An 18,809-nucleotide genomic window follows, 5' to 3' on the forward strand; every position below is an offset into this window, starting at 1 on the left:
TGCAGTTTTTAAATTTTCAATAAATATATAAAATAAATAAATAGCAGGCATGGGGGAGGAGGCCAACCTGGGTTGGAACTACAGTAGGGATCAAAAGGTTAAATTTCCCCTACCCCACCAGACCAGGCTCCCAATCCAGATTACCTCCCTCCATCCCCCATGATGGCAATTTGGGAAAGAAAAATCTGGGACTCAAGAACTAAGAATATGATTAATGCAGCATATAGCTTGGCCCTCAGATCTGAAGAAGGAGAACGGAGTACAAGCATAATTCATTGACCTATTTCTGCCTAGGGTGCCATTCCCCAGCCTGGTAGGTTGGTGTGGCATTTGCCGTTCGTTTAGGAAATGTTTGAACAGGGGGGAGAGATAGGGTTAAAAATATAGACCAATAGGAAAGCTGGAGCCTACCTGTGTATAAAAGGGCTTAGCCTAAGGTTTGAGTTGTTGTTGGGAGCTGTTGGTGGGTAGTTGGTTGGTTTTAGTGGGTTGGCTGGTTGGGAAAGGCAGTTGGAGAAGCAGTTGGTAGGCAGTTGGTAATAGAGAGACAGGGCAGTGGGCTCTTGAGTGAGGGGAGGTAGAAGAGATAGAGAGAGGAAAGTAAGACTAAGAAAGTAAAGAGCCACAACGTTTGGAATGCCATAAAAGTTTGTTTGTGTCTGAAATATAATACAGTATTTTTCGCTCATAAGACGCACCAGACCAGAAGACACACCTAGTTTTTGGAGGAGGAAAACAAGAAAAAAAATATTATGAATCTCAGAAGCCAGAACAGCAAGAGGGATCGCTGCGCAGTGAAAGCAGCAAACCCTTTTGCTGTTCTGGCTTCTGTGATAGCTGCGCAGCCTACATTTGCTCCATAAGACGCACACACATTTCCCCTTACTTTTTAGGAGGGGAAAAGTGAGTCTTATAGAGCAAAAAATACGGTACACTCTTCTTTATTAACTGAGAACCTGACTGAGGCTGAAGTGATTTTACCGGGGAGGACCTGGTTGGTGGCAGCGGATTAGTGGTGTATGGGTCAATAGCCCATGAAATGACCGGGGGCTCCGTACGAAAGCCACAGTCTGCTAGATGTTTTGGACCACAACTATCAGCCGCTCTCCCCGACATCAGGAGTGCAGCGCCACACCAAGTTGTGGGAGTCTGATTTCGAAGTCTAGACATGGTGTGATGAGAGACTTGCCCAATGGAAGGAAGTCTGTTGTTGGGGGCAAACAGAGAAAATGACATGGAGAAACTGATGAACCAATGGCCCAAGGTGGAGTCAGGTGTGCAAAGCATCTCCACACAAAACAGGTTTACAGTCGCAAGCAGAAACAGAGAGCTCTCACAGGGGGTTGCCTCATGAGAGAAAAATGCAATAACATTTACACCTGCCTGTGTCGGGCAAAGGGAGAAAAGGGTTAATTCCCTCATCATGAGGTCACCGCCAGCTCCGTATCTTCAGCGGCAGGGAGGAAGGGAGTCAAGAAAACACAGAAACACAGAATGACTCATTCTAGTCTAAAAATAGACACTATGATGAGAGCAAAGGTGCTGAAATGTGAATAGCAGACAGCACATTTTGAATTAGTTTGCACTTTCTCAGCTTTGCCTCAAAGAAGGCTTCCTTTCTCTGGAGCTTAAAGCTGTTTTAAATAATAATAATAATAATAAAAATCAGGGTACAGTGGTACCTCAGATTAAAAACTTAATTAGTTCCGGAGGTCGGTTCTTAACCTGAAACTGTTCTTAACCTGAGGTACCACTTTAGCTAATGGGGCCTCCCGCTGCCACGGCGCAATTTCTGTTCTCATCCTGAAGCAAAGTTCTTAACCCGAGGTACTATTTCTGGGTTAGCAGAGTCTGTAACCTGAAGCGTCTTGTAATGGGTGTGAGGGGTTACTTGTGCGTAACCTTACTTCAGTTCAGTTATTTTGCTTGCCCCAACCATGCTTAGGGTCGGAGCTCGCCCTCTGTGACCTGTTAGTCACTTGCAGAATCCGAGAGTGGGCGTCTCTTGAACCTCTTCCAGCATAGAAGCTGTTTGACCCCGAGTCTCCTCCTATGTTCTCTGCGCGGAACGCGTCTGCGCAAGTAAGGGGAAGGCAGGGGCGTCCCAGCGCTCTCTCCACTAGTTTTGGTGGAAGGGTCTTGGAGCCCTGTCACCAACTCCTCCATCTCCCTCTCTGCTCTATGGGTGTTACGTTGAAATCCTTCCCCCCTGCTCATCCCCTCTCTGGCATCGCTGGGTAGCTCTGCCTCTGTTTCTTGCTCAGATGGCAGTTCCCTGACACGTCTGTAACCTGAAGCGTATGTAACCCGAGGTACCACTGTACATGGGAACTCAAGAAGCAGACCATATCAGTTCTTTGTCCTTCTAGCCCACTCTGGCTGGCAGCAGCTCTCTCGCCTCTCAGGCAGAGTTCTTTCCCATCCTCACCTGCTGCCTGATCGTTGGGAGATGCCAGGTCGTAAATTGGAACCTTCTACCTGCCAGGCATCTGCTCTATCGCTGAGCTATGGCACATGCCAGGCCACTTTTTTGGAAGGATCTGTCAATTTCATTTCTCTCAGTTTTGCAATCTTAAATTCATTTCTCCACATTTTGGAGCAATCTGCTTTAGTGATAATAATAATAAACAAATAAATCTCAAATTCTCCTAATAAAGACATTTTTTGTATGCAGTTTTGACTAACATATGTACAGATTTTTGCAAGTAATTTCCCCGATATAATGCATACGTGTGCAATTTTTGTTAGCATCTTCGTTTTAATGCAGTGTTTCCCTACGATTTGTGCCATTTAAAAATGCATCGGTCGGTTAGTACTAAAATTGCAAAATTCCATGAAGGGAACTTTTCTCAGCCTGAGGTCCACATTTCTTTCAGGGCAAAATTCTTGGCACCATATGCAACAGGTGGGTGGGGCCACAGATGTATGTCACAACATACCCTCCAAGTGTACCGATTTTCCAGGGACAGTCTCAGAAGTACAGAAGCCATCCTGGCTTCTGATGTGATCCTGGAATGTCCCTGTTTTCCCCACCGATGCTGTTACTGCTGAGTTCCGCAGGGAGGATGAGCCTGTATTTGTCCTGAGCGGTGGCTGTGAGGATGTATCCCATGACCTCTCCTGTCAGCATCGCCCTTGAGCCAGTGCCACCAATTGGACTCATACACTTCAGCCCCGACTGGGCTAGGTGAGCTGGGTAGCACTTCCAGAGACCACCTTCTGCACAGGAACAGGTCAAAGTGCTGTGGACTCACAGCTTAGAGTTGTGAGCACCGGATTCACTCCAACAAGAAGACAGTCGTCGCACAGCAGAGTATAGCAGAGTATAGCAGAGCATAAACAACTCGGAGAGCAGCTCTGTAGAATATCTTCTTTTATTCTATCTACAACTATAATACACAACTACGTACAGAGCTAAATGAGGTCTAAACGAAAATGCTGAAGTGCACTGAGTGTCTGCAGCTGCTCTTAGCAGCAACCTTATCTATAGACACGATCTCTCTCTAACACTCAGTCTCTCTCTCTCTCCCCGACACTTTGATGTGAGGCTGGAGCGGAATAAGTAGAGAGCAGAAACCGCCCCCTCCTCTCTGGAGAATCAGCAGAGAACATCAGCAGATTCTTGGATATGGGAGGGGTGAAATCTCCTGTATTTGTCCTGAGCAGTGGCTGTGAGGATGTATCCCGTGACCTCTTCATGGCCTGTCCATGTTAGGATATAGTTCCATTCCACCTTTAGAACAGACGTGTGGAGTTGTTGTATGTCACATGTCTGTTTACTTCCAGCACAGTCTGCTGGGAACTTCCATTGCATGTTGCTTTTGCTATGCTGCTGTTTGCTTGGACACGAAGGGAAGCAGACATGTTTTTCCTTTGTTCCTGATGCTGAATAAATGCCTGTAAATATGCTTACATATGCCTCTGCCCGCCCCTTCCATTGTGAAAAGTTAATCAGTCTGCTGATTAGAGCATGCTCGGCTTCTGAAGGCCTATGAGGCTCGAGTCACTGATTGATGCTGTTCCGAGAACCGGAGTTTGCCCGGCTGCCGGCCGGTGGCTGGAGCCAGCTGGGGGCCTGCCAAATGCCCCCGTCTCTCCGGACGCATCCCAACACTCCATAGCTGTTGCTGCCAGTCCCCTCCCTTGGACAGCTTGTAGTTATTGCCCCTTTCCAAAATTTATTTACAGTGGTACCTCGGGTTAAGTACTTAATTCGTTCCGGAGGTCCATACTTAACCTGAAACTGTTCTTAACCTGAAGCACCACTTAAGCTAATGGGGCCTCCCGCTGCTGCCGCACCACCGGAGCACGATTTCTGTTCTCATCCTGAAGCAAAGTTCTTAACCCGAGGCACTATTTCTGGGTTAGCGGAGTCTGTAACCTGAAGTGTCTGTAACCCGAGGTACCACTGTATTGGTGTGTGTTTCTCTTTGTGTAAATCGAATCGAATCGAATCGAATAGAATAGAATAGAATAGAATAGAATAGCGTGTGTGTTGTCCCATTGGTTTGGTGGCACTCACCCTTCTTCAGATACGAAATGTTCTGCAGGAGGAAAGACCAAAAATGAGAGTCAAGATGAGACATGGATAAGGGAGGAGTGGGAATACTTTGGAAAGTATCTAAAGAGGTACAACAGTCAAATAGACTTCTAAGTGGGGATGAACTTATGTGAAGTAGTAAACAACCACTAGCAATTTATGGAGAATGTAGTTGGGTTGGACAAAAGGATATGCGGCTTAACAAAGTTCAACTAGGATGTCAAGGAGGGATAGATGGGGAAGTCTTAAGATGTGATATGAGATGATTAGAAAAGGACTGTAAGATGTAAATAATAATTTTTGGAAAATGCATCAATTAAAAAAAATGGGGGTCAAAGAGGGACAGTTGGAGGGGAGTGAGAAATGTACCTATTTTTATCTGAGGATGTTGGAGAGTATGTTAGAAGAGTTTGGATTTGATATCCCGCCTTTCACTCCCCTTCAGGAGTCTCAAAGCAGCTAACATTCTCCTTTCCCTTCCTCCCCCACAACAAACACTCTGTGAGGTGAGTGGGGCTGAGAGACTTCAGAGAAGTGTGACTGGCCCAAGGTCACCCAGCAGCTGCATGTGGAGGAGCGGAGATGCGAACCCGGTTCCCCAGATTACGACACCACCACTCTTAACCACTACACCACACTGGCTCCCATATAAATGTTATAAATGTCACTCTAGTTTCTCCACACACAGAGACACACTCACACACCCCTCTTTGTCCACCAGCCAGGCAAAAAACCCAACACGACCAAAGTCCAAGGCGGAAGTGCTCCAGGAGGGTGCTAAACAGTGCTGTGCCTAGTAAGGGGGTGTGGCCTAAGGAGACTCCCGTGGGTCAGAGGGAATGACTTGAGGGCCTGAAGTTCCCCAGCCTTGCTCTAGTCTCTACTAAGGGGTGTACAGTATTTGATCAGCTACAGCCTCATATTTGCATCCCACAGCTAACTTTGCAATAATGGCTTGAAACACATTCCTTTATCAGCTCGGAACATGAACCCAGCTTTAAAAAATTTGCTAGGGAAATCGAGTTTCGGAAGCCATAAAGGAGGTGGCACCGCTTTGCTATGCATTGCCCATTGTTGAGCATGGAAATTATTTCCAGAAACAGAAAACAGCAACAACGATGAACTATCATGCACAGTATCACGAGGAGACATGTGGTCAAGGGATGGGATGCTGGTACCCACCACAAACAATAGGTGCATACACAATGTGTGGCCCCACCCCTTAACTTAAGCAGCATTAAGTTGTCGCTTTTTTCATGGACTGTACTAACAGGCTACAGGTGGGGAATCACATGTTTAGATGCTCACCCCTCTGCACCTAGAAATAAAGCGTGCCAGGGAGAGGATTTCAGCTTATCCTTCCTGATATGCTGTTTTTCTACAAGTGGGGAGTTTAATTTGTGGGAGAGCATTCTAAGATGTAGCCTCCCACCTGTAGATCGAAGTGGCCTGGCTCAGGGGGAAATGTGTTTTACTTCCTGATTTGAGTTCTAGCCTAGAATTCTGCTACTTCATTGTGGTATAAAAGAGGAAGTTTAGTGCATGGAAGAAGTGTGGAAAGAGACTGAACTGTTTTGTCAGGTGATGGCAAAAAGGCTTCAGGGCTCCGCCGCAAATGCATTTTTACTAACTGATGACTCATAGCCGAGTGCGAACTAACTCCACAGAAAGGCATTGTGAGAAGTTGTCCAGGATCAAACTTTTGTGTACATTTAAAGCACTATAACACCACTTTAAACAGCTATGGTTTCCCCCAAAGAATTCTGGGAAATGTAGTTTGTTAAGGGTGCTGAGAGTACTTAGGAGATTCTTATTCTCCTCATGGAGCTACAATTCCCATAGGAAGAAGGGTTGATTGTGAAACCACTCTGTAAAGTGTAGCTCTGTAAGTAGAATGGGGTCTCCTAGCAACACACAGCAGCCTTAGCAAACTACAGTTCCCAAGATTCTTTGAGGGAAGCCATGACTGTTTAAAGTGGCATGATGCTGTTTTAAATGTGAGGTACAGGTGTGGACATATGCACAGCACCAATTACACTGTTACCAACTATTAATAATAATATTAATATTCAGAATTCAAATTCAGTTATGTTATAAGCATGTATGCATACAAGCATAAAGTCTTAAAAGAGAACTCCAAAACGGTACCATTAATATTGAAAGATAAGCAAAAGAAGATATGAAAACTAACTCATTTAACAGCCACTGCCTAACTTTGTACAAACTTATTCCCACACTGGAGTCTCAGACCAGAGGTACGACTCATCTCTGTCAATGCTTTGAAGGAAAATGCAACAACCACAATTCAGTGCTTCTTATTGGGCTGACTTTACATCATGACAGGGGGAGGCATTCGTCCAGTCCACATGTCTACATTCACATTGCCAACACCCACACATTCAGAGGGATGTGAGAAAAGGAAAGCCCATGCTCAGAGAGCTGTGTTGTATGTATGTGGCCCCAGGCTAAGATCTGAAGGCACATGGAGGCACATCACTAATAAAGACAGACTGTCAGTGGCAGTGTGTCCTGTTTCACCACGTGAAAGGGGACACAGGAAGTGCCCCCTTTCCCTGCCACTGCTGCCACCACAGGCAACGCCCACTCTGCTGCCTCCACCACTGGTGGAGAAGCGGTGCTGGCCTTGGAGCAAATTTCAGGAAGGATCTCTCTGGAGGGGGTAGGACACACATGGGGTGCCGCCTCAGGGCCTTCTGCCACCTGAGGCGGTAGCCTCAACCTGCCCAATGGCTGGGCCGGCCCTGAAGCCCATCAAAGATAGGCTTCGATGGTAGTTACTCCCAGGGAAGTATGCAAAGAATTTGTAACCATTTACCTCAAAGGGCAAGTAGATAAATAGGTACCGCTCCGGCGGGAAGGTAAACGGCATTTCCATGCGCTGCTCTGGTTTGCCAGAAGCAGCTTGGTCATGCTGGCCACAAGACCCGGAAGTTGTATGCTGGCTCCCTCGGCCAATAAAGCGAGATGAGCACCGCAACCCCAGAGTCGGCCACGACTGGACCTAATGGTCCGGGGTTTCTTTTACCTCAGAGAAAACGCCATCACCTTAAACTAGCAGCATGACTCATCTCTCTTATTCCATCCCTTCCCCCCGATGAAAAAATTTGTCAACCACATCTGCAGATGTCCTTTTGAGGAACTGAAAAGGCTGAGCACTTCACCTATTATGATATCATGGAATGTAGCAGAGGAGGTGATCTCATAGATACATATATATTCAGGCTTTGAGCAGATTGCGGTTCAGTTCCCCCACCCTCTGGCATCTCACGGTGCTTTGTTTCCTCCAGTGAATGCTGATTTCACCCCTCCACTCCCCCCCTTTTTTTCCACAGGAGCAAATTAAGGTGTTTGTGTTGCATTGCTGGGTTCAGGAAAAGTTCCCAGGCATCTCCCACACCAGCAGGTTGCAAAAGCTCAGTTTTACACTAAGTTGCACCTGTGTCTTTCCATCCTTTAAGGATGTTGTTAACAGACATCTAGAGCTCGTAAAAAACACACGAGTATGCATGTTACATGAATGGAGATCATTTTCAATCCAACAGTATACTGCCCCAGTTAATACAAACAAGAAGTCTATTTGATACCAGTGCAAAACACCCATATGAACCTCCCCGTAAGTTGGGATCATATATTGAAGCCCTTCTCCAGCATGGCCCTACCATTAGGCAGAAAGTGGTGGCTATTACAGGCAGCTGACTTGGGGCAAGCGAATCAGGTGATGTTGGCAATGATGATGATTCTGCGAATGAAGGGGAGAGACGTGTGGGATTTTCTTTCTTGGGTACCTCAATAACTTGGATGGCCTTGGGCAAGAGCTGGGTGGGGTGGAGCTGATGTGTTAGCTTCCCAGCAGGTGAGGTCACTGTTGTTTATCACAGGAGGGAGGCTAGAGATGGGCGGGGAGGTCAGCAGGTTGCTAACACACCAGCAGAGCCAACTGAACATTCCCAATAATGCGTTTGCACTGTGCCAACCTTCTCACCACCAGGCAAGCTGCTTCTGGTAGTACAGGCCTTGAAATGGACATCATTTGCTGTGTTGGGCTGGCCTTGTTCTCTAATCCACCCCCCACCATCTAACACTCCTAGCCCAGTGTTATGATGGGAGGAGCAGACACACATCCAGGCAACCCCACCTTCTGCCAATTATTCTGTTCTCAGCCAGATTCTTCCAGCCAGATATGTATAACTGAGTATTATGGCCATCTCTTGCTGTTTGTACTCATAGCAGCTGGTACTGTGCCTTTGCAGATTTTGGTAGTTCAGTGAACACACATAGGTTTCAGACTTTCCACTCAATGTGCAGATCTCCAGAGGGTTCAATGTGTGGCGCTCCAGTAGAGAAGGTGATGTTGGGAGCAGCACACAGAGTTGTATTTCCCCACCGTGCATGGGGAAGCCTAATTGCCAACGAACACGGGACCTTTGGCCCTGAATTACAACTCCCATCAGCCCCAGCAAGCATGGCTGATGCCCAGGGATGTAATTCAGCAACATCTGGAATTACAAATTTCCAAAGGTTTCCCACACTGGCTGCAATGTGTGAAGATACTTGCAGATATAATAATGTTACGAAAGTCAGGTGCCTGTCAGGAGCTAAGCCTACACTCAAGTAGGATCCTGGCAGAGACATATGCCCAACTGGCATGTTCTCTTCCTCCTGGTCGATCTTTCGGGAGCTTCATAAGCTTTCTTCTGCCCGAACATCACAGCAACTGATGCCAACAGACACCAGCACACTTAGGGATCCATAGAGTCTCTGCAAGTTGCGTAACAGACCTCAGCAACTCAGCATTTTGGCTAATCTACTTTATTTACATATAAACACACACAGAGCACTGCAACATGGCTCCCTCTCTCTCTAGCATCAGAGAACAAAGAGAAAAAGAGAAAAAGAACAAAGGACAATAGTCCCACTTCACGGAACACAGTAACACAAACATCCTGTCTCCATCACTTCCCACTCTGTGGAGTCAAATCATATACCATCATGTGAAAGACAACAATCCCATGACTGCAATCATGGAGCAGGAATTCTAACAGTGCCCACCCCTCCATCTCTGCTGAGCGGTAGCAAGATTTCAGGGGGTTCCAGGCACTCAAGGTCTACATTCCTTTGGAGAATTGAGACATAGCAGAAACTCTCATAGCTTTAAGAAATAGGGTTTATTCACCTATTTACACCTTCAGTCTGCATGATGGAGTCCAGATCTCACAGCATGACATCTCTCCCAGCCTGCTTTCAGCCAGCCTGCTCAAAATGGAGCCCAGTCTTTCTTCTCCCCTCCTTCTCCTCAGTACACTTTGTTCTAAATCGGGGTGCCCAAACTTTTTCAAAGAGGGCCAGAAAACATGTGTGAGGGCCAACCAAACTTGTTGACCTTTTTTTTAGGATTGTAATTATTGAGCTTTTTTTAAGATTGAACTTTAGAGGGGGTTTTTTACCCCAACCAACCAGTAGACCAAATTAGGCCCCCCAAACTGACTTTGGGCATGCCTGTTCTAAATACTCTCTTTTCATATCACAAACGTACACCTCATTACCATGGCAACAGAGGCCCATAATTCCTCTCAGGTGGACTATCAACTATTTGGTTCTGTTAATGCCTCTCTCCCAGGCCCTGGCTTGGAAAAAAAAATCTTAGCCTGTAATTTTTCATTGACTTCCGATCTTCCCTTCAGTTCTCCAAATAATCGAATTTATTAATTTCTAGGGTTTGGTGGGGAGGGGGGTTTCCCCACCAAATCAATAGCAACAATAATCAGAAGTATGTGAAGAACTTTCCCCATCAAATGCTGTGAAAAGTGATGAAGTGAAGTCACCAAGGCATTGCTTCATTGGGCAAGCTGGTTATGTGCCAAGCAGGGAGAAGAAATCTTCCACAACTGCTGAAATGTAAAAACTGTGTGGATTCATAGTAAGAGAAGACAGGAAATGTGGGTGTGTTGAAACAGTCAGAGATTACTCAGCATTAAAGAAGTATTCAACAACAATGGTACAATCTTTAATTTTGTAAATAAACTTTGTTGGACTTTAACTTCCTGTACCTGACACAACAACATGCAAATGTGTGTTGCCCAGTATCCTTCCATTCCTTTGATGTTGCCCCTTCACTCATTAAGCAGGGTTAATTGTGACAGGCTTTTGCTATCAGTAAACAAGTCTTTGGTAGCTACTCTTATTTTCCTGCTCATCAGGGATCCTGAGATGGTTTTCTTGAAACGAAAAGTGTTATTTGGAGACAGGATGTTGTGGCAATCATACATGACCAACGTTCACCTCAGGATAAACTCTCATGGTGGGGACCTGGCTGTACCACTCTAGAGTGTTTGAGAACAGATTTTTATGTCCTTTAAATAGGTATTTTTAAAAATAAGCATATATTTTGCTTCCTTTCCTCTGTCTTCCCAGGCAGCATTTTGCTGCCGTGTTCTTAGAAAATATATTGTCCAGAATTGTCTGTCTTCCATGTAGACATGGGCCAATCTGCCCATTTTAGTTCCTCATCCCCCCCATTTTAAGTTCAGTTTTTCACATTTCCATATCAGTTGTGTGCATTTTTTTAAAGTCCTCATTAGAATTCATCACCATTTTAGTGTCAATTTCTCCCGATATATCATTATTCTTAATTATTAAATTTTTATACCATCCTTCATCTGAAGACCAGAGGGCAGTAAACACATTCTTATATACACATTTTCCTAAGATACACATTTTGCAAAAGCATTTCTCTGTAAAATAATATTTTTTTGCAGGTTATTTTCACCAATATGTGCATTTTTATGGGTGCTTTACCCAACTGTGTGCACTTTTGTGTACTTGACTTGACTGCAGAGCTCATTGCAAAATTCAGAGAAGTGTACATTTCAAAGGACAGCTCCATTTCCATTCTCGTATTGTTTCAGAAAGTGAAATAGATTCACCTTTAAATGCAAACTGAATCAGATTCCTCCCCAGTACCTATCTTCATGTTTGAAAGACAAAAGCCTTCTTTAGGCGTTCGGTGAATTTCAGAAGAGGGGGAGATGACTAACCTGAGTGCATTTATTATATGTGAAGAGAGCATCTGCGTACACACAATATATGCAGAGGAAACCCTTGCAAACAACCCTTTTGTCATTCTGGAAAGGTGAGCTATACAGAAGCACAGGTGACATGTCAGAAGTTTATAAAACTTTGCACTGCATGGAGAAAGTGGATAGAGATAAGTTTTTTCTCCTTTTCTCGTAACAGAAATCACAAACATCCAATGAGGCTGAATGTTGGAAGATTCAGGTCAGATAAAAGAATGTGTTAGAATTCCTGCTCCATGATTGCAGTCATGGGATTGTTGTCTATCATATGATGGTGTATGTTTTGACTCTACAGAGTGGGAAGTGACAGAGACAGGATGTTTGTGTTACTGTGTTCCGTGAAGTGGGACTATTGTCCTTTATTCCTTTTCTCTTTGCTGTCTGATGCTAGAGAGAGAGGGAGCCATGTTGCAGTGCTCCATGTGTGTTTATATGTAAATAAAGTAGATTAGCCAAAATGCTGAGTTGCTGAGGTCTGTCACGCAAGCTGCAAAGACTCTGCGGATCCCTGAGTGCGCCGATGTCTGTTGGCATCGGTCGCTGTGATGTTTGGGCTGAAGAAAGTTTTTGAAGCTCCTGAACGATTGACCAGGAGGGAGCAAACATGCTAGTTGGGCATGTGTCTCTGCCAGGGTCCTACTCGAGTGTAGGCTGAACGCCTGACAGAAAGTCCTTCATGCATTGCATAGTTAAACCATGGAACTCATTGCCACAGGAGGCAGTGATGGCTGCCAAATTAGATGGCTTTAAACAAGGATTCAACATGAAGGAAAAAGCTATCAATGACTTCTGGCCTGGATGGCTATGTTCTGCCTCCATCGTCAGAGGCAGTAAGCCTTCTGAACCAGAAGCTTTTTTATTGGGTACTGTTAAGTTGTGGGTGAACATATCAGACGACACAGCGATTGTTCAAACAGCTCTTGTTTATTCACAGGCCAGAACAGAACTGAACTGAAGGGTTCAGCCAGCCTGCTTATATAGAGCTCCAGTACAAAATAACTGTAACAATTTTCTAAAACTATCCAATCACTGAATGTCACTTTTGATTCCTTATTTGCATAACTACCTACAGTATCCCCCTGCTGGCCCAGGGTGAGAACTTCAGTACATAACAGGTACAGTGGGTAGAGAGATACCAAGACAAAATAAAATATTGTTCTTATATATTGTTCTTATCTTTGTTAGCCCAAAGATGGAAACAACAGGAGTTACCAACAAAAGAAGAGTGGCAGGTGAAGCTGATGGGTTTTGCAGAACTGGCGAAACAGACAGGAAGAATTCTGAACCCAGCGAGACCAAGCATTCCAAAAGGACTGGAACAAATTCACATTATATTTGAAAGATAACTGTAAGCAATTAACATCATTAGCGGGTTTATCTGAAGATCAGTAAGATGAAATTGCTCCCTATTCAGGTTGAGTAATATAACATTTTAGGTAATGATACAACAAGGATAGGAAATGAAGCGAAATGTAAAGATGTAAAGTTTAATTTTGAAAACCACCAGACGGGAGGGAGGGAGGTCGTTAGGCTCAGTTGAGCCAAAGAGATAAAATAAGAGGGTATGATGTTACGTAATGTGATTATATGTAAAACCAATAAAAATCATTTCTAAAACAGAGGGAGTAATACTTCTGAATAAGAGTTGCTGGAAGCCATGATGCGAGGAGTGCTGTTCTGCTAGGGTTAATCCAGCAGGACTCTGCTTATATGCTCATACAGTGGTACCTCGGGTTACATACGTTTCAGGGTACAGACGCTTCAGGTGACAGACTCCACTAACCCAGAAATAGTACCTTGGGTTAAGAACTTTGATTCAGGATGAGAACAGAAATCGTGCTCTGGCAGTGCGGCGGCAGCGGGAGGCCCCATTAGCTAAAGTGGTGCTTCAGGTTAAGAACAGTTTCAGGTTAAGAACAGACCTCCAGAACGAATTAAGTACGTAACCAGGGGTACCACTGTATTCCAAGGATCTTGGTCAGATATGTGCCTCTCCCAACATCACACAGAGACAGAAACATGCCTTCAGCCATTTCACGTCCAATCTGCATAGAGAAGTGAAGCTCTGGAATGAACTCAGCGTCACGTACCTATTTTTCTTTTCGTACCTTCCTTGTGATGCTGTTTAGATGCAAGATAACAAATTAGCTGTGAGACTTTGCTCCCTTCTCAGGGCTGAGGTTTCTACAAAACTTCCTCTAATTGGAATTGACTGAGTCTCCTAGCAGGTCACCTGCTAATCACTCATGACTTTCTTAAAACACAAAGAAAAAAGGAAGAGGTCAGTCACAACCAGTCTGATAGCCAATCTCTAACTAAGGGCCTTTCCAGCAGATCATATATTTTGGTTTCTAGAAGAAAATCAAAGTGTTACTCATTTGTTGCACAACATTCAACCATCTTTCCTCAAGGAAGTGACTCTAAGTCACCTAATGTCATTTGTGTACCACAAAGAAAGCATCATAAATTTGCAGTAATGGCTATGACCTTTGTTTCATTACTAGTGGCCAAGGTATAAGTTTTTGGTTTGTGAATAGGTTTAAATGAAAACAGTAACAAAGGGGAAATAGGAAGGTCCTTTGAAGGGAAAGGGCTGGAGGAGGGGGAAGGAATTATAAAGTGAGGCAAAAGGTTGTTGTCATAAAAGCAAAGTCGGAATTGAAATGAAGGGGAGAAGAGAGAAAAGCTGTAATAATAATAATAATAATAATAATAATAATAATAATAATAATAATAATTTGTACCCCACCCATCTGGCTGGGTCTCCCCAGCCACTCTGGGCAGCTTCCAACAAAGATTAAAAATACATTAAAATGTCATACATTAAAAACTTCCCTAAAGAGGGCTGCCTTCAGATGTCTTCTAGATGTCAGGTAGTTGTTTATCTCTTTGACATCTGGTGGGAGGGCGTTCCACAGGGTGGGTGCCACTACCGAGAAGGCCCTCTACCTGGTTCCCTGTAGCTTTGCTTCTTGCAGTGAGGGAACCACCAGAAGGCCCTCGGCGTTGGACCTCAGTGTCCAGGCAGAACGATGGGGGTGGAGATGCTCCTTCAGGTATACTGGGCCGAGGCTGTTTAGGGCTTTAAAGGACAGCACCAACACTTTGAATTGTGCTCGTTAACATACTGTGAGCCAATGTAGGTCTTTCAGGACCGGCGTTATATGGTCTCAGCGGCCGCTCCCAGTCACCAGTTTAGCTGCCGCATTCTGAAGGAAGAAGTATATATAGGAGGAAGAAGTGAAAAGATCAGAGAGGGGCAACAAAAGAATTCAGCCATTTGGTGGCTGGGTGGGGTAGAGAGACAAACGTGAAAGGGGAAGGGCAGAAGAAATTACCAGAGATGGATAAACGTACTTTGAGAGGCATGAGAGTGGGAAAGAGAAATTTAAAAGAATTATTTTTTTCTTCACACAGAGTCTCTGGATCAGCACATGCTGCCTAAAATGAGGAGGCTGAGTCTCAAAACCTCTTGAGCAAATGCCTGAATTTAGCTTGAAGAAAAGCTGATCCTAGCTACAGTACAAGGGAAATGCTGAACTAACAGGGAGGATAAGAGGAGATATGGTACAAAAAGTGAATAAGGAGTGGGAATACATCAACATTTATGTGGAAAAAGTAGAATTTCTGACAGATACTGAGTGAATCCAGGAAATGATTAGAGTGAAAGGAGAGTAAAGTTAATAAAAAAAGAAAGAGATTAAAGAAATAATGAAATGCGTTTAAGCTCGTTGGAAAAATAAAGTAGTGTAACAAGAACAGCTGGAAGTCAAGTCACTTGAATCATAGAATCATAGAATCATAGAATCATAGAATCATAGAGTTGGAAGAGACCACAAGGGCCATCGAGTCCAACCCCCTGCCAAGCAGGAAACACCATCAGAGCACTCCTGACATATGGTTGTCAAGCCTCTGCTTAAAGACCTGCAAAGAAGGAGACTCCACTTGGTGGGTGTCCATATGGGGTAGGTGTGTAGGTATGTTGATATGTATAGTATAGGTAGGTATTATATAGAGCAATGTAGGTATCTTTTATGTTATGAAAATTAGGTAGTGTGCTGTGTACATGTATTATGTAAATGTATATATATATGCGTTTTATATGTTAAATAAATAAATAAATAAATAAATAAAGGAAACGCTGTGGCAAAGAATTCTGAAATTTTGAAAAACGGATTGAGGTGTGCCCCTTCTCACTCCTGGCTATTTTTGCCTTTTTGAAGAAAACTCTGGCACTTGAGACAAAGGACGATGTGTCATTCTGGTCACCCAGCACCCAGCCAGCTGCATAGACTGGTAGGCTGAAGGTGTCCCCAAGGGAAAGGTTCAAGCTCCATGACAGCAAAAGGAGCAATTCTCCCTTACAGAGATTGCACAAGGACATTCTGCAAACAGAAGGAAGCATTTCAGGGGTTTGCCCTCAGAAGCTAGCTGGTAGCTCAGTGGAAAAGAGCCCTCTAATGGGAAGTAACATGATATAGGTTTGAGTCATGTTGAAATGAACCCTGTAAGGCAATGTGTTCAGCTGGGGCTTCTCCAAACAACAGATTCTAAAGGGGGAAAGTTGAAGGAGGGAGAAGTTCTAAAACCCAAATCTCGCACTAGGATGGGTGGATCTGGAAGTTTCAGTTTTTGCCAGTTTCTCATTTTTCAAGTCTTATGTTCAGTTCTCAACATTTCCACATCAGTTTGCTTTTTTTTTAAAAAAATGTCCTCATAAAAACCTATCAGCGTGTAAGTGTGAATTGCTTCCAATATACACATTGCCTAACATACCTGTCAGGGAACTGCCATCGGAACGAGAGGAGGAGGCGAGGCTCCACGACGATGCTGGAGAGGGGCCAAGTAGGGAGAGAGGCAGGTCTCCTGTTGGGGAAGAAAATCAGCGCAACACCAGGGATGGAGGGGGGCCAATGGGGAAGCAGAGAGCAGGCTCAGAGACTCTTCACTGGACACCAGCGGGGAGAGCACAGGTCCTCCGCTACCCACGCCCTCCCTGCGCAGAAGACGTCAAACAACTTTTATGTTGGAAAAGGTTGAAGAAACGCCCACTGTCGGATTCTGCCAGCGACTGAACAGCCACGAAGTGAGGGGCTGTCCAGCCAGGAAAGGTTTAACCAGGCCACCTAGCCAGGAGTGGCGGTAACTTATGCACGAGCAACCCCATATAACCATTACAATACCCATTTTCGCAAATCTATTTCCCCCGATACAATGCATTTTTGAATGCTGTTTTCAGTGATGTTGTGCATTTTCATGCACACTGCTCTGCAAAATTCAGAGGATTTCGAAGGATGGTTCATGTGTTGTTTAGAAATTTGCAAATTAGGTCATTTCTCCTTTAGGCACAAGCAGAGTTGAACTCCACCCCACATCCCTTGTGTTTAGGGATTCGTAAATAACGTGGTCATATAACTCACCTGGCCCATGTTGGAGATTGCGCTGGAATGTCATATCCTGCACCTGTTTGTTTTGCTCTCCTAGGCTGCCACCGTCTCTGATGCTACTCAAGAATGAGTCATGAATGTTTGGCCAGCAATAGTAAGAGGTGGAGTTGAGTGCCCAGTGTTTATTTACAAGGTGGCTGTGCGATGAAAAGCTTACCTGCATTTGAGAGGTCAACAGCCTGCTTTTCTGCAACAAGCGTCCTTGCTGAGGCTGAGAGATGGACTCTAGCTCAGAGGTAGAGCAACTGCAGTTCAACCCCTGACATCTGCAGGTAGCTCTGGGAATATCTCTGGTCTGAAACCCTGGAGAGCCAGCGCCAGGCTGAATACATAATACTATTCTAGGGTTGTGGGGGGTGTCAGTCTGGATAGGTGTGGACCCCTTCCAGGCCTGTGATTCTGCCTCCAGTGAGGTTCAAAATCTAGTAGAAGCAGCTGTTGAACCATCCAGATCAGTTTCGGATTCCCCATACTCTTTTTTGTTTGTTTAATTTAATAATAATAATAATAATAATAATAATAATAATAATAATAATAATTTATTTATTTATACCCCGCCCATCTGGCTGGGCCTCCCCAGCCACTCTGGGCGGCTTCCATAAAAACCAAAAATACAGTAAAATCACACGTTAAAAACTTCCCTGAACAGGGCTGCCTTAAGATGTCTTCTGAATGTCAGGTAGTTGTTTATTGCTTTGACATCTGCTGGAAGGGCGTTCCACAGGGTGGGCGCCACTACCGAGAAGGCCCTCTGCCTGGTTCCCTGTAGCTTTAATTTTGTTATTATTAAAGATTTTCTTGATTTACAGAAGTATGTGTAATGTCTCTCGTATTTTTTCCATGTAACATTTTTACAAATCAGTTTCATTTGTTGAATGGGATGCAGGTGGCACGGTGCGTTAAACCACAGAGCCTAGGGCTTGCCGATCAGAAGGTCAGCAGTTCGAATCCCCATGACGGGGTGAGCTCCTGTTGCTCGGTCCCTGCTCCTGCCAACCTAGCAGTTTGAAAGCACGTCAAAGTGCAAGTAGATAAATAGGTATTGCTCCGGGGGGAAGGCAAATGGCGTTTCCGTGCGCTGCTCTGGTTTGCCAGAAGCGACTTAGTCATGCTGGCCACATGACCCAATAAAGCGAGATGAGCGCTGCAACCCCAGAGTCGGTCACGACTGGACCTAATGGTCAGGGGTCCCTTTACCTTTACCTTTCATTTGTTGAGACATTAGGAAGAAAAGGGGTGGAGGGGGGAGATGGGTGGGGGTGGGGTTGGGTGGCGATGTTTCTATTTTGCTTAATGTATGTAGGGTTTGGTGTCAGCTTTGTTTGTGCAGGTTCTCTGCTGTTCACTTGTCTTCCTTTGGTGGTGAGATAGGTTGGGGTTGGCCTAGGGTGTGGTTGTTTGTTTGTGATTGGCTGTGGTGATCTTTGTTTTCATGTGTGAGTGGGGTGGGTGGGTGTTTTGGGTCAGGTTAGCCATATTGATTTGTATGCTGTGGAATCCCCATACTCTGAACGTCTGAAAAGGAGAGCTACATCAATTGCATAGGGAATCTCTTTGGAGCAAGCCAGTATATAAAACTAGGGTTTAAAGTTAGCTTCTTTGAAAGCTGTTAGCCGTAGTTCCCCAGCTCAGATGTAATAGTTAATGATAATGTTCCTGGTTTGTTTGCCGGCTTGTGCAATGGGAAGAGGAACATGCTGGGATGTGAGGCTGTTTATTTCTAGAAAA

The 18,809-nt window shown here is 44.7% G+C and overlaps 1 protein-coding gene across 1 annotated transcript in view; it reads right to left on the reverse strand.

Annotated features, from left to right (window-relative positions):
• The window catches only part of PMAIP1 (phorbol-12-myristate-13-acetate-induced protein 1), a 33,860-nt gene extending 16,317 nt beyond the window's left edge, over window positions 1-17,543 (reverse strand). The window contains exon 1 of the mRNA XM_081930086.1: window positions 17,055-17,543. Coding sequence (XP_081786212.1) covers window positions 17,055-17,244 — 190 coding nt within the window. The 5' untranslated portion in view covers window positions 17,245-17,543. The remainder of the gene's footprint in view (window positions 1-17,054) is intronic.
• Window positions 17,544-18,809: the final 1,266 nt, after the last annotated feature.

This window comes from Podarcis melisellensis (genome assembly GCF_964234715.1).
Source record: "Podarcis melisellensis genome assembly, chromosome: 11".
Lineage (NCBI taxonomy): Eukaryota > Metazoa > Chordata > Lepidosauria > Squamata > Lacertidae > Podarcis > Podarcis melisellensis.